This window comes from Hordeum vulgare, chromosome 3H, assembly GCF_904849725.1.
Source record: "Hordeum vulgare subsp. vulgare chromosome 3H, MorexV3_pseudomolecules_assembly, whole genome shotgun sequence".
NCBI classification, from domain to species: domain Eukaryota; kingdom Viridiplantae; phylum Streptophyta; class Magnoliopsida; order Poales; family Poaceae; genus Hordeum; species Hordeum vulgare.
In genome coordinates, this window is record NC_058520.1 from 522081061 (window position 1) to 522097106 (window position 16046).

Below are 16046 nucleotides of genomic sequence, written 5' to 3' on the forward strand. Positions count from 1 at the left end.
CCCTCTGCCCTGCCGTCGCCGTCGGAGGTGGCGGCCATGGGTTCACGCACGCGGCGGGGTTGCCCCGCCCCCCATTTCCTCCCATAAAAGGCCACCGCCACAACACCTCGGGTTTCAGCCTGGAGCTGCCTGCGGGGACCGGCGACGAGGGTTAGGTATGTCACACACGCGGTTGCATTTCTTCCCCTGCATTAGCATCAGCCTGTTCGTACCACAGGCGCCAACTCGCTCATTCTAAAGTCCTAGTGGCTCCAATTCGTGAAATGCTCAGAGGATTTGATAGTAGGAGCGCGTATTTCAATCTAATTCAACACCATTGCAAGATGAAATGGGGCATTGGGGGCAATTAATAAAACGCCGAGTTCCTAAGCAGACCACTTGCTCTAGATTTGGTCTGGAAGTCTGGAACCTAATGTGCGAGTGCCTTAACAGATCACCGATTTCTCACCTGGAGGGAGGTGCTCCCTGTTTGAAAATTACTTGAACAAAAAATACCAAAGCTCGCACTATTTTTTTTTACCCCTCATCCAAACAACAAGCAAGATTAGAATTCAGAAACAAAATGACTGGATTTCTGTTTATGAACAACCAACCATCACAAGTTGACCAAACTACAAAACTCTGTCTAAGCAGACACAACAATAACTCGGTAGGCATTTTCCTTTCACCGTCCAGATAAGGCGGGCAGCTCTGCCATCCGACTGGTATAGCCAGACTGATTGGTATAGCCAGACTGGAAGGAGCTGGAGCTCTCCTCGTTGCCGTCTCCAGAAATCAACAGCTGGAACTGCTTTCGCATTATGTCATTCGTGGACTTCGTAGAGGACGCGGAAGCATACACTTTCGAGCTTGGAGTCGTCGGCAACAACACTTTTAGCCTTGAAACAACCTCGGTCATGCTCGGCCTGTCGACGGCTGCACTTTCTACGCAGTTCATGGCAAGGTCCACTACGCTCTGCAGGGAACTGGGGTCATACTGATCCAACAGCCTCTTGTCCACGATATCTTGGATACCGCCTTTTGCAATCTTCTGGCGTACCCAGTTTGGTAGGTGGTAGGTGTGAGGGTCCATCAATACCGGGGGCTTGCCAGTGATGATCTCCAAGAGCACAATGCCGAAGCTGTAAACATCTGTCTTGATGGTGAGCTGGAAAGTTGCATGGTACTCAGGGTCGAGGTAGCCGAGAGTGCCAGCAGCAACTGTAGATATGTGTGTGTGTGCATCGTTGAAAGCCCGCGAAAGCCCAAAATCAGCTATTATCCCGACCAGGTTCTTGTCCAGAAGGATGTTGGCCGTCTTGACATCTCTGTGAACTATTGATGGGGTGCATGACTCATGTAGATATTCCAGTCCTGTAGTTTACTTTGTCAACATATGCATACATACACCACCTAAAGGAAAGCATGTAAATGAAATGCCAACCTTGTGCCGAATCAAGTGCAATATGAAGTCTCTGTTCCCAAGTCAAACTGTAGTCATCTCCTGCATCAAGACGTACCAAAGTTAGTGCAAGTGCCACAAGATACATGCATGGTAGCATACATACCAGCTTTATATTTTTTCCACATTTAACTTCAGAATGATGTTTAAACCACAATGATTAATCATGTTATCAATTGGTCTGTTATGGTCTAAACCCGGCATAAATAGGCACTTGAGCTTTGAGAGGTCACTGCTTTTCCTTCTCTTTAATAAATTATGATCTATTGAAGTATTCTTTGAATATGTACCTCTGTCGTTGATATGTTTCTTACTGGTTTTAAATATGTAACTACCGAGTCATAATTATGACTGAGTAGGTATGTAACTGTGGTGCCCCAATTTGTTAGCGAAGCATCTATGACTATGCCATGCTTATGAATTTGGCAATGGACAATTCTAAGAAAAAATCCAAATAAGAAAAGCTCCAAGAAGAACTAGGTCCACCAACTCAAGTGTATTGATTAGCAACAGCAATAACAGTCTATGCAATCAACTAAACCTTTGACAGGGAAATCAGGTTTTATTAAAAAAACTCCTTGTTTACACTAGGATCTAGGGTGTCAAAGCCAGATTTATTAGAGTTGGTTTTTTTTAATCATGCCAGGTCCTGCCATTTTTTATATTATGCTGGAACAATATGAAGTTTGGGGTGGGGTGGGGGGGGGGGGGTAGGGGGTTTCCAAGTGGTTATTGAAAGCTATTGCCGTGTCGGTCCCTGTCTAGTTATTGATTTTGAATGAAGTAAAACATTACCTATCTCAACTATGTTTGATAGAAAATTTGAAATAGTGGAGGGCAAACCTTCTCTTAAAAGCTGTTGAAGATTTCCTCTGGGCATGAAGTCATAAACGAGGGCTAGGCACTTCGTGTTCTGGCAATATCCTTGTAGAGTCACAAGATTCTTGTGATGAACTTTGGACAAGGTTTGCACCTGCAGCAACAGATATAGTTACCAATCTTCCTAGAGCTGAAGTCAATTGTCATTTAATTGGATATGGACTCTGGAAAGGGTTGATATCTTGCACACTTATAATTTACTTTCTATTGAAGAAATTATTGATTTGATCTAGTTGGTTTTGTGGTATACCTCAGGGAGGAAATCTGTTGACTCCGCTATTGATGTCTCCATAAGCACCTTAACAGCTACTTCATCACCATTTTCCATTGTGCCATGATAAACAGTACCAAAACCTCCTTTTCCAACAATTTGTTTGAAGTCATTTGTTATGTGTTTCAGGTCTGCGTACGTGAACCGTCTGATATCAATATGTAGGGGCGTTTCCTCTTCATACATAGCATAATCCTCATTATCTGCTGACTTCCCTGCAGAATCATAAAGTAGTGTGTTACATTAAAGTTTTGGGTGATGCTGCTGTTTAATGTCTACCACCTAATCCATTGATGAAAGAGAGTTTAAGAGTGAAAAAAAATCATTTTACCTTTCCAGCACAATTTCCAGAGTATGCACATCACTACTAGGAGGGATACTAGTACTACAGGAACTATCACTGCGATGAGCATGGTAGATTTGTTTTTCTTCTTGTTTGAACAGTACGTATCTTTGACTTTGGAGCATACGGGATTGCCTTCTAACCTAGTGGCACCATTACACAAGATATAGGAAAAAAAAATGAATTAATACGATGTTAGCTACAACAGGTCTACAAAATTATGATTAGAAGACGCCTCCATTGTCCAACACGACTAACATGCTAAACATGTATGCACTCTGAACGAATAAACTTCATGGTTTCTCATATATGCACTCTAAAAGAAAAAAACTTTATGGTCTGTAAATCATGTGCAATCACTGAGGTCCTTATCCATTTCTCATATTGAATACCCATAGACAATAAAGCTTTTATAGTTACTAGATGCTAGTACATGTAACTGAGGGCATGGTTGAATCAATGTAAGGCTCTGCAAAAGTGTTGCTTCGCACACTTTTTGTGGCACCCGAATTGGCCATCACAACTTCGTCAAATTTGATAACTGTTCACATGTACGACAAGTGGTGCTGCTGCGGCATTTGTTTTTTTTTTTTGGAAAAGGAGGATTACCCCCGGCCTCTGTATCAAGCGATGCACACAGCCATGGTGCTGGGCGTTAGAAAAATGTGTCACGCCACAAAATATAACACCAACCAAACTGTGGCCACAGAAAGTCAACTTGTGTAACTCTTGTTTGATGAACTGTGGCGTATTTACATTGTATGTGCAAAATCTGTTGCTAAACCTTGATTTTCTATGAAGCTCAACCCTGTTTCTTTTCAGTGTAGTTGTTTAATTTGATCTATTTTTTCTGTAGTAAGAAATTGTGAAACATTCAGTTAAAAGAAAAGGAATTGTGCAACAGAGCTTGCAAACCTTAAGTCAAGAATACCGGCCCGAGATCTTTGAAGAATGGAATCAGGGATTGGTCCATCGAGCTGGTTATATGACAAATCACTGTAAAATAAAGTTAAAATCATTCTCCAAAATTTACTTCACCAACCAAATATTAATAAGCAGAGAGACTTACAGAACTCTGAGTGACTTTATTTGGTAGTCTGGAATAGCTCCGGTCAAATTGTTGTGTGATAAATCCCTACATATGTTTTGTGCTTAGGGTCATAAAAAATATAAAAAATAATCACATTTAGCTCATTAATATTTAGTGGTAGGCACCACTTACAGGTTTTCCAATGATACCATGTTCATGAAGGCTATGACCAATCCACCTTTCAGTCCACTGGTAGATAAATCTCTGCAAAACAACTCATTTTAGTACATGTCTATCAACTTACGAATAGTATTGAGCTAACATGTGTCTGTAATATTATTCAAGTATCTGCATGTGGTTCGTTTACACTAAATTGAATGTGTTTTCAAGCTTTCAACTAAATTAACTGCGTTTTCAAGATATTAGCCAGTAAGACACGTGATGAGTTTTTCTTACCAGATCAAAGCAATGCACTTTGAAGGTTAAAAATATGAAGTGTGATGTTCTTACACTGCAACAATCCTTGGATTCTGGTTCCTCTTGGAGTAGTCGCAAGTCAAACCTTCCCAGGAATACTCTCTTGGGGAGCATGGATCTCCATTCCAGTTTATTCGTGCCAAATTGTAGTGCTTCTTGACTTCGTTCATATAATGGGCTACAATAGCAAAAAGACAGCACAAACAAATTGGAACGGAATAAGAAGGCTGTTTATTTTGGGTATGGGTGCCTGTGTGTATTAAAAATAATGGAAACATTAACTTAACTAGTTGCAAAATTATGCCATATATGCAAGTTTTATCTTTTCGTGGAAGTGAATAAATTGTCTTAATCTATTTATCTACTAGGGTCTTGGCCATGGCTCATTGGCAATTGAACTTTAGAAGGTGGCTTACTAAGGAGTTAGTACTGAATCAGCTGGGTGATAAACTTGTTTCTATTGCTTTAATGTGGATACTGACAATGTCAAATGGAGGTGAGGATCTTTGGGGGTCTACACAGTGAGATCTTGGTAACTAAGAATTGTTTAAATGCAGGGAGCTGGAGGTTCTGTTCCACCAACTGAATAAACTGCATGATGATCATGTGAATCTGCCACCCTCCGTCCCAAAATAAGTGACTCAAAAATGACTCAATTTTGTACTATCTTTAGTACAAAGTTGAGTCACTTTTGAGTCACTTATCTTTAATACAAAGTTGAGTCACTTTTGAGTCACTTATTTTGGGACGGAGGGAGTACAAGACAAAAGTGTAATGTACATGCAGTATATATTTTAATCTTACCATCCTCGGCATCAGTGGTGAGGTTATCCATCCGCACTGGCGAGTACACCTCAAACGCATTGATGAGCGGCGGGAGCCTTGAGCTGCGTGTCTTGTTCAGGAGGAAGATCGCAGCAGGGTTGTGCAAGAACCGCCCGTTTTGGTGCATGCTGTCCGCCTGGAATCGTGACGGCGAGAAGTCTGGAAACAGCAAGTCGTTGTCGCTGTAGATGTCGAACCTCCTGTTCTGGTTGCTGATGTTGATCTCGGCAAAGTGGAAGATCGGGAGAAGCTGCAGGTTCTTGGCGTCCAGGTTGGGACCCGCCGCCACGTTGATCTCGAAAAAGGAGTAGTTTGTGTCTAGTGTTGTGGCCCCCTGGAGGATGCCCTCTGGTACCTGGAAGGTGTTGTCGCCGGGTAGCCTCCTCACTTGAGTGCTAGTGTTTAGGGTCATCCAGGGGTAGGTGTTGTAGGAGAAAGACCAGCCCTCCCAGAACCGGTCGTAAGGGTCCAATGGATATCTGCATCGCACACAAAGACATTAGTTTTTATTAGAAGCAATTGCAGGCATTCAGGAAACAGGTTAAAAGGGGCAAACACTTCAAATGTTCCGAGCTAGCCAACTTCAAAACCATTGTCAGGCATAATTAAGATCAAATCTGAAATTATTATGGATGTCAGTCTTGTCTCACCTTGTGATATATTCAGTGGCAGTACCAAATCGTATTCGTCTGAAGTAGCTGATTGACATCGAAGAATTCACAAAAGGGTACATCGCATCTTGCAGTGGCCTCAGCTCCAATGAAGACACGAACGGAGTCCCTGTACCGAAGTTTATCAGACAGACTGACACGGAGTCGCCTGGAGCAACGGTGAGCACTTCCTTCCATATGGTGCTTGATGGATGCATATTTGTCAAGTTTACCGCCTCCCAGAAATTGACACCGATATGGAGCCCAAACCGAAACAGCGATCCGTCCATAGTCCTGTTCAACCCATCGTAGTTGCCGTAAGTAAACAAGGCCCTCACCAGAAACTTTTTACCAGTGGCAGATGGCAGCGTGTAGCAATTCCTTGAGCCGTTGGGGAAGCTCCTCAAGGTTTTTTGGCTCTCATATTCCGCACCAGCCATGAACGCTGCTGCAACTTGGTTGGTCAAACCGCCCTCGATGAATCCAACGTCGGACTGGTGCTGTATTCCTTGTATCTTGTGGTCGGTGTAGGGAGTAGTGTTTCTGTATCCACAGTCGAGGCTTATGAACCCTGCAGAACAGAGAATATGTATCGGTTTCAATTTTGTTTCAGGTTTAAGATATGCTCAAAGATCATAACCTGTCTATTCATATATGTACTCCCTTCGTTCCTAAATATAAGATGTTTTAGCTTTTCTCCATTTTCTCAAATTTATATGCATCTAGACACGTTTTAGTGTGTAGCTTCACTCATTTTAATCCGGATGTAGTCCATGTTGCAATATCAAAAACGTCTTGGAATTAGAAACAAAGAGAGTATCTAATACTCAGTATTTTTAAGAGTATGTGAATTCCTAAGTTGAGACCCCAGCAACTTGATAACTCCTAAGTTGGACTGAAGTAAACTGAGGCTTCATGCATGCAGATGGAGCACAGGTTGAAGAGGTGCAGGGAAGGGAAAAGCTGAGACGGCATGGATTTCATTTACCGGAGGTAGAAGACTGGCCATGGACACGAATAGTCGTCGTGGCCAGGACGAGCAGCAGCGCGGATATCCATGTCGGTTTTGTACTCGCCGAGCTGATGGTCACCATGGCACTCTTTGGTTTTTTGCAAGGCCTTGCAAGGGAGAGGCGTCCCTATGTGCCACGGAGCAACCTGTGCACTTATATGGCAGAGGAAACTAGCTAGCGCGTCCGATCTGGTGCCAGTATTTTTATGGACCTGAGGTGCTCAATCGGCGCGATTGCAGTAAAGAAAACGAAGAGCTTTGTCCATCAGTAGGTAGACCTGCTACTTGCGATTGTCTAAAGGTAAGACTTTGCCATGGGGTTCAGTTTGATAGTCCCTGCGATAATCTGCGGCCCGTCAGCGTGATAGCGAGGTCCTACCTTCAGCTGGAACGCACGTTGGTCTTTCGTGGAACCAGTCCGCTCGTGCTGTGGATTAGAGAACTGGAGCAAGCTACAGTTATAGAAGACCAAACTGAGCTGATGTAAGAAGGAAGGAATCGAAAATCCTATTCTTCTCCCCAGCTCAAATGAGCTCGGGGTGTGAACAGTAAATTCAAAAAAACAAATAATTCTGATTTTTTGCCGTGGCAAACATTGACAAAATTTCTGGACGCTTGCAGAAGTTCATCATGAACATTTGTGAAAGTCATAGCAGAAATAACAAAATCAGCACTTTAAAATGCTTTTGAAAATAGCACTTTCGGAGCATTGATTTTTTTTTTACGACTTCTATGAATGTTCTTTCATGATGAAATTCTGCAAGCATCCAGAAAATTTGTCAATGTTTGCCACTCAACAAAATTCAGAATTTTTTGAACTTATTTTCATTTTTTTTTTGGAACTTGCTGTTCACATGGGCTCATTTCAGTCCGGGCTGAGAAACATCACGTCCGGACGGAATGCTTTTCGTGACATTATGCGAGTTTTTATAACTCAACAAAGCGGGATGGACGTATGCGCTAGCCCGTGTGAACTAGTCGAGGACGACGCAGCACCCTCCGCCCCTTCTTTTCTCCAGAGACACGACCTGGGTTTTATATTGTCAGCATAATGACGACCGTGTTGAACGCGCGTGGTTAGGAAAGAAGAAGATCCTATTGAAATGAATACTACATGTACATTGTACTCGTACATACATACCGGACGGTTGTTGGATATGGTTAGTTTGGATCATGTGCTGTGCATCCAGCATGAAGATCAAACAAAAGCAGAACGCGTCCTTGGTTTTAAGCCCTCTGAATACGTGGGAGCCGAGTGATTATTATTCTCATTCGAAAAGACCCACACCATAAGACCTAAGCGCCTGGTCTGGACACCGTCCGTCACGAGGATGCATGCATGATGGAGCGCATCTGGCTAGCAGCTACTCTTACGACAATGGCCGCTTCTCTTCGCCTCCGAGTGGCTTCCTCTTTTTTTTCTTTTTCGGAGGCCTCCAAGTGGCTTCCGGTGGGACCCGACCTTGGTTTGGGGTTGGTCGTGTAAGTATTTCTCAATATCATAATAACATCGATTTTTTCCTTTTCTTTATTTTGCTAGCACATATGGAGATAGGGCAGTCTATCATTGGCATACATCATCGAGAAGGGTCACCTCACTACATAAAGAGCCCAAGGACGAACGCAAATCGATGCCCACAACGTAAGACACATAATGGACGTAACAACAGAACGAGATCGAGAGACAAATTCATGGAGTAACCTCGGAGTTCATTGGGACTGCTGACTCTCAATACGCCCGTCACATTCCATTTGCCGGAGAATGGACCCCAATTCCCTCTCGCCCAAGCTTGAGGGCATAGTACCGCCGGACAATCTAGACCACACGGGGGAGATAGCACAATGACTTGAGAAAGAATCCAACCCTTCCCGGGGCTATACACCGATGTTGAACAATAATCGAGTCACCACTTGGAACCAACCGAGCTCACCGCTGCATAGACTCCAACCCATCGCCCAAGACGACACATCCAAGGATGAGACAACGCCACAGTGTTGCCGCCGCCAATTCACAGGGATTTGAGGATTTCACCCAACCACAAGGGAAGGAGAGAGCGGGGGGAGTTGTAGCTCAATGTCGCCTCCAAGTAAACCCGGGCGTTCGGGTATTTTGGTTATTTCGGTTCGGATAGTTCAGTTTGTGGGTAATTTGGGTATTCAAAAATGGAAACCAAAATTATTTCTGTCAAAAAAATACCCGAACCCAAATTACCCAAAATTTGGGTTCGGGTAATTCGGGTACCCAAAATACCCAAAATATTCAAAGCATACATCAACTTTTGATACGAGTAATTCGGATATTATGGGTATTTTTGGTAATATGGGTATTTTAGTTAATATGGGTAACAAGTTAATGTAATAATAGCATGAAAATTTTGGACAGTATGAATAATTTGGGTAGTATGGGTATTTCGGGTTTTCCAGACTAGAATTCGAACCCTAACCCGAAAATCGAATAGTCAAGAAATGAGAACCGAACCCTTACCCGATGTCGGGTAATTCGGTTCAGTTCGGGTTCGGGTAACGGGTTCGGATACCCAAACGTCCAGGGTGACCTCCAAGGCAAAAAGACGGCGTCCGAAGCGTTGTCGATGTCGTGGCTGCCACCGCTCGCCAAGGGTTTCTCATAACAAGAGCCCCATCCCAGCACCCACCAAGACAACTGTGAGATCCCATGAGAGAAAGGACATCGAAGATCAGGACATGATGGCAGGGCGAGTATCGCGTGAGGTTGGAGCCACTTCAGATTTCGAGGAGAGGAATCATGGCTATGACCTCTGCACCCGCCGAAAACCCTAGGTCGCCCCAACCTAGGGTTTTTACCATGATGCATCCCCCATGTTGTCGCTGGAGGTAGCCGTTGGGTTCCCGGTGTGTCCGTCAGGGAAGGTGGTGGAAAGGACTTCGGCTGCTCCCCGAGCGTTGAGGAATCACGACCAACCCTCGAAAAAGAGTCAAAACGATGATTTGATCCTCAATTTGTTGTCGCCGGCTTCTTCTCGCAAGGACCAACGACTTCCAAACCATTGCTGAACAATTTTATCTTGACCCCAAGGTTATTTCGAGTTCAAGATGGGCATCGAGTTTTGCTCACGGTGCGTCGTTGATCATGAGGAAAATGTCATTGATATACTCCATGACCGGTGTTTTCCCCTTGCATTTGTACGGATGGTCCTTACAATGTTGCACATATACAGTATGAAATTAGTAATCCAGTGTATGTAAAATAAACCAAGGATAAATTCACGGGTAAAGCGGGTGGACTTTCTCTCAACCCATAAACACGAGTTATTCAGCTGTTGCGGCGGCCTAGGCCTACGGCAGTAGGGGTTCACTGGACCAGACCAGATTGCAGAACACATAGCAGGCACGACCCTTAGCCATTCTGCCGTCGCCGTCGGGGTGGCGGCCATGGGCTTCCCGCACGGCGCGGGTTCGCCCGGCCCCTCTCCCCACAAGACCACCACCGCAACAGCCCGGGTCTCGTTCTGGGGGCGAAAGGAGGCGCTGCAGTAAGCGGCCGAGTCGAGGGTTAGGTATGTCATGTGGTCCATTTCCGCCTCTTCATAAGCATCGGCCTCTTTCTAGCTTTGGTGCCAACTCGCTCATAGAGTCATATAATAACCCCATCGCGTATAATTTGTGATGGTCGATGAACTCGGCAATTTGCTCAGATGATTCGGTACAAGGAGCACGTATTTTTATTCTAGTTCAACAGCATTGCAAGAGGGAACGGGGATAAAACGCGGAATTCTAAAGCAGCTGTGTTTAAGTAGACCACTTGTTTTAGATTTGGTTTGGACCCTAATGAGGATAAAACGTGGAATTCTAAATCACATGGGAGAAGATGCTTCCTTTTTTCAAAATTACTTGAACTAAACCCCAGTGTCACGCAAAAAGGCACTCCTCATCGAAACAGCAAGCAAGATTGGGAACTGGAAATAGAATGACTGATTTTTTGTTTATAAACAACCAATGACAACATAATTAGCAAATTAACAAACTTTATCTAAGCAGACGCAACATCTCAGTAGGCATTTTCCCTTTACCGTCCAGATAAAAGGTTTAATTCTGGCATCCCACCGGTATAACCAGAATGGAAGGAGCTCTCCTCGTTCCTTTCAGAAATCAGCAACCGGAACTGCCTTCGCGTTTCAGCATCCATGGAGTTCGTACATCGAGAGGACGCAGAAGCATACTGCTTTTCACTTAGAACCGTTGGCAGCAACACTTTTAGCCTTGAAACAACCTCGGTCATGGTAGGACGGTCCATGGCTGCACTTCCGACGCAGTTCATGGCAAGTTCCACCACACTCTGCAGGGAACTGCTGTCATACTGATCCAACAGCCTCTTGTCCACAATATCCTGGATACTGCCTTTGGCAATCTTTTGTCGTACCCAATTTGGTAGGTGGTAGGTTTGAGGGCCCATCAATACCGGGGGCTGGCCAGTGATGATCTCTAAGAGAACGATGCCGAAGCTGTAAACGTCCGTCTTGATGGTGAGTTGGAAAGTTGCATGGTACTCAGGGTCGAGGTAGCCAAGAGTGCCAGCAGCAACAGTAGATATGTGTGTGTGCGCATCGTTAAAAGCCCGCGAAAGCCCAAAATCAGCTATTATCCCCACCAGGTTCTTGTCCAGAAGGATGTTGGCGGTCTTAATATCTCTGTGAACTATTGATGGGGTGCATGACTCGTGTAGATATTCCAGCCCTGTAGTTTACTTTGTCAACACATATGGATACATACATACATACATACATTTTTTTTAGAAAAGGAGGATTACCCCCGGCCTACATACATACATACATCGCCTAAAGGGAAGCATGTAAACGAAATGCCAACCTTGTGCAGAATCAAGTGCAATATGAAGTCGCTGTTCCCAATTCAAACTGTAGTCGTCTCCTGCATCAACACATACCAAAGTTAAAACATACATGCATGGTAACATACATAATAGCTTTGTAATTTTGCACATTTAACTTCAGAAATGATGTTAAAACAACACACAATGATTAAGCATGGTATTAATTGGTCTATTATGGTCTGAAGCCCGCATAAATAAGCACTCTGATCTTTGAGAGGAAGTCTGTTATTGAAATATGCTTTACCAATGGAAGCAAGCTATTGAAGTATTCTATGAATATTTACCTCTGTCATTGCTTTGTTTCTTACTGGTTTTAAATATGCAACTATCAACTCATGGTTATGAATGAGTAGAGATATGTAACTGTGGTGCCCAAATTCGTTAGCCAAGTATCTATGACCATGCTATGGTTATGAATTTGACAATGGACAATTCTAAGAATTTTTTTCCAAAAAAGAAAAGCTCTAAGAAGAAATAGGTCCACCAACTCAAGTGTATTGATTTTGAATGAAGTAAAACACTACCTATGTCAACTATGGTTGATAGAAAATTTGAAATGGTGGAGGGAAAACCTTCTCTTAAAAGCTGTTGAAGATTTCCTCTGGGCATGAAATCATAAACGAGGGCTAGGCACTTCGTGTTCTGGCAATATCCTTGTAGAGTCACAAGGTTCTTGTGATGAACTTTGGACAAGGTTTGCACCTGCAGCAACAGATATAGTTACCGATCATCCTAGAGCTGAAGACAATTGTATTATTTAATTGGATATGGACTCTGGAAAGGGTTGATATATTGCACACTTATAGTTTACTTTCTATTGAAGAAATTATTGATTTGACCTAGTTGGTTTTGTGGTATACCTCAGGGAGGAAATCTGTTGACTCCGCTATTGATGTCTCCATAAGCACCTTAACAGCTACTTCATCACCATTTTCCATTGTGCCATGATAAACAGTTCCAAAACCTCCTTTTCCAACTATTGAATGGAAGTTGTTTGTTATGTGCTTCAGCTCTGCGTACGTGAACCTTCTGATATCAATATGTAGGGGCGTTTCCTCTTCATACATAGCATAATCCTCATTGTCTCCTGATCTCCCTGCAGAATCATAAAGTAGTGTGTTACATGAAAGTTTTGGGTGAAGCTGCTGTTTAATGTCTACCACCTATTCCATTGATGAAAGAGAGTTTCAGAGCGGAAAATTTTGCTTTACCTTTCCAGCGCAATGCCCAGAGTGTGCACATCACTGCTAGGAGGGATACCATTACTACAGGAACTATCACTGCGATGACCATGGTAGACTTGGTGTTCTTCTTATTTGAACAGTATGTATCTTTGATTTTTGAGCATACGGGATTGCCTTCTAACCTAGTGACACCATTACACAACAGATAGAAAAAAAAGAATGAACTCATAAGATGTTAGCTACAAAATTATGATTAGAAGATGCCTCCATTTTCTAACACGACTAACAGGCGAAACATGTATGCACTCTGGAAGAATAAACTTCATGGTTTCTCATGCACTCTAAAAGAAAAAAACTTCATGGTTTGTAAATCATGTGCAGTTACTAAAGGTCCTTATCTATTTCTCATATTGAATGCCCATAGACGATAAGGCTTTATAGTTACACGAGTACATGTAACTGAGGGAATGTTTGGATCAATGCAATGCTCTGCGCAAGTGTTACTGCACACACTTTTTGGCACCCGAATTGGTTATCACAACATCATCAAATTTGGTAAGTTTTCACGTATACGACAAATGGGCCTGCTGCTGCATGGCGTTGGAAAAGTGTGGCACGCCACAAAATATAACACGAACCAAATTGCGGCCACAGAAAGTCAAAGTTGCGTAACTCTTGTTTTGGGAAGTGTGACGTATTTACATTATATGTGCGAAGATTGTTGCCAAACCTTGATTTTTCTATGAGGCCCAACCCTGCTTATTTTTGGTGTAGTTGTTTTGTTTGATCTTTTTTTTTCGTTGAAAGAAATTGTGAAACATTCAGTCAAAACAAAAGAATTGTGCAACGGAGCATGCAAACCTTAAGTCAAGCAGACCGGCCTGATATCTTTGAAGAATAGAATTAGGGATTGGTCCATCAAGTTGGTTATATGACAAATTGCTGTAAAATAAGAGTTAAAACCATTCTCTAAAATTTATATCATCAACCAAACATTATAATCAGCAGAGACTTACAGAACTTTTATTGACTTTATTGGGTAGTCTGGAATACCTCCTGTCAAATTGTTGTGTGACAAATCCCTACATATGTTTATGCTTAGTATCACAAAGATGTCAACATAATCTCATTTATCCCATTAATATTTTGTGGCAGGTACCACTTACAGGTTTTCCAGTGATACCATGTTCATGAATGATATGGTTAATCCACCTTTCAGTCCGCTGGTAGACAGATTTCTGCAAGAACAAAAAATTCATACCAATCTATTAATTTAGTGATATCATTGAGCCAACATGTTTCTTTAAGATTATCTAAGTATCTTTCTGTGGTTCAGGTTTACACCAAATTATATATATAACAAAAATACACAATGCGCTTCAAAAGTTAAAATAATCAAATTGTGATGACCCGATTCCGAAATGTATATGGTACAAGTCCATGATAGGTTCTTACACTTCGACAATCCTCGGATTCTGGTTGCTCTTAGAGTAGTCGCAAGTCAAACCTTCCCAGGAATATTCTCTTGGGGAGCACGGATCTCCATTCCACTTTATTCGTGTCAAATTGTAGTGTTTCTTGACTTGTTTCATGTAACTGACTACAACAGCCAAAAGACAATGGAAACAAATATGAATGGAATAAAGAAAGCTGTATGTGTTGGGTATGGGTGCTCATATGTATTAAAAAGAATGTAAACATTAACTTAAGTACTTAACTAGTTGCAAAGTTATTTCTTATGTAACTTTTATCTATTTAATAAAAGAAAATAAATTGTATTAATTCATTCCTCTACTACCCGTCCTGGGCTTGGTTTGTTGGCCGTTGAACTTTAGAACATGGCTTACTAAGGAGTTTAGTGTAATACTAAATCAGCTGGTTATTGTCTTACTAGGAAGTTTAGTGTAGTACTGAATCAGCTGGTTGATAAACTTATTTCTATTACTTTAATGAGGACACTGACAATGTCCAATGGAGTTGAGAATCTTCAGGGGTCTACACAAGTATACAATGAGATTTTTGTCATTAAGATTTGTTTTAATGCAGGGAGCTGGAGGTGCTGTTCATCAACTGAATAAACTGCATGATGATAATGATCTTGCCACATGCATGATATATTTGTCATATGTGTGCAGTATGTACATCGATGATCGATCTTACCATCCTCGGAGGCAGCGGTGAAGTTTTCCATCCGAATGAGCGAGTATATCTCGAACGCGTTGATGAGCGGGGGCAGGTCTGAGCCGCGCGTCTTATTCAAGGTGTAGAACGCGTCGCCGTTATACAAGAATTGCCCGCTGTCATACAAGCTGTTGGCCTGTAAAAGGGACGGGGAGAAGCCTCGGTGCAGCAAATCGCCGGCGTTGTAGATGTCGAACCTTCTGTTCGGGTTGCTACCATTGATTTCAGCAAAATGGAAGATCGGGAGAAGGCGGACACTCTTGGAGTCGACATTGTTCTTTTCCATGGTAAGCCACATGGAGGTGTAGCTTGGGTCTAGGGTCATGGCTTCCTGGAAGATGGCCATCGGCACATTGAAGTAGTCGTTGCCCGGGAGAATCTCCACTTGACTGCTAGTGTTCAGGTTGATCAAGGGGTACGAGTTGTATTGCCACTGCTCCCAGAACCGGTCATATGGGTCCATGGGATATCTGCATCGTACACAAAAGACAAGGGAAATCATGTAAATACACATTCCTTCGTCCCATAATGTAAGACGTTTTTTTAACACTACACTAGTGTCAAAGAACGCCTTACATTATTGAAACGGAGGGAGTAGCTAGCACGATACCGCTACTTTTTGGTTCGGTTGGAGCTTGGGATCTCAAATTCTTAGCAAGTTGGGATGTACAGTACTCCCTTCGTTCCATATGAAGTGTCCCTGATTTAGGACAACAGCGACGCTTAATATGTTTAGTACTAAATCAGCGGTACTTCATACGGAACAAAGGGAGTAATTTTTATTTTCTGATGGAAGTAATTGAACATAAGAGCACACTCTCCAAATGTGTTGAGCAAGCCAACAGATTTTAAAATGATTGACATGCATAGTAATTCAGTTATGATC

The 16046-nt window shown here is 42.7% G+C and overlaps 2 protein-coding genes and 2 long non-coding RNA genes across 4 annotated transcripts; 2 read left to right on the forward strand and 2 right to left on the reverse strand.

Moving 5' to 3' along the window:
- Window positions 1-480: 480 nt before the first annotated feature.
- Window positions 481-7542, reverse strand: LOC123444663 (senescence-induced receptor-like serine/threonine-protein kinase). The gene is made up of 12 exons (XM_045121458.1): window positions 6905-7542; window positions 5917-6487; window positions 5246-5745; window positions 4475-4619; window positions 4157-4228; window positions 4004-4069; window positions 3850-3930; window positions 2923-3077; window positions 2571-2806; window positions 2285-2414; window positions 1424-1483; window positions 481-1353 (listed from the first exon to the last, which is right to left on the reverse strand). Exons 1-12 carry the CDS (start codon window positions 7008-7010, stop codon window positions 665-667), a joined length of 2811 nt encoding a protein of 936 aa, XP_044977393.1. The 5' UTR covers window positions 7011-7542; the 3' UTR covers window positions 481-664.
- Window positions 7543-10252: 2710 nt separating this feature from the next.
- LOC123444666 lies at window positions 10253-15667 on the forward strand. Its single transcript, XR_006631016.1, has 2 exons — window positions 10253-10464; window positions 15026-15667. It is a non-coding gene; the product is annotated as an uncharacterized LOC123444666 (long non-coding RNA).
- Window positions 10499-15674, reverse strand: LOC123444665 (probable LRR receptor-like serine/threonine-protein kinase At2g28960). The gene is made up of 10 exons (XM_045121459.1): window positions 15140-15674; window positions 14435-14579; window positions 14146-14217; window positions 13996-14061; window positions 13841-13921; window positions 13007-13161; window positions 12656-12891; window positions 12368-12497; window positions 11774-11833; window positions 10499-11641 (listed from the first exon to the last, which is right to left on the reverse strand). The coding sequence occupies exons 1-10, from the start codon at window positions 15672-15674 to the stop codon at window positions 10974-10976; spliced, it is 2148 nt and encodes a 715-aa protein (XP_044977394.1). The 3' UTR covers window positions 10499-10973.
- On the forward strand, window positions 12721-13326 carry LOC123444667. The gene is made up of 2 exons (XR_006631017.1): window positions 12721-12811; window positions 12898-13326. It is a non-coding gene; the product is annotated as an uncharacterized LOC123444667 (long non-coding RNA).
- Window positions 15675-16046: the final 372 nt, after the last annotated feature.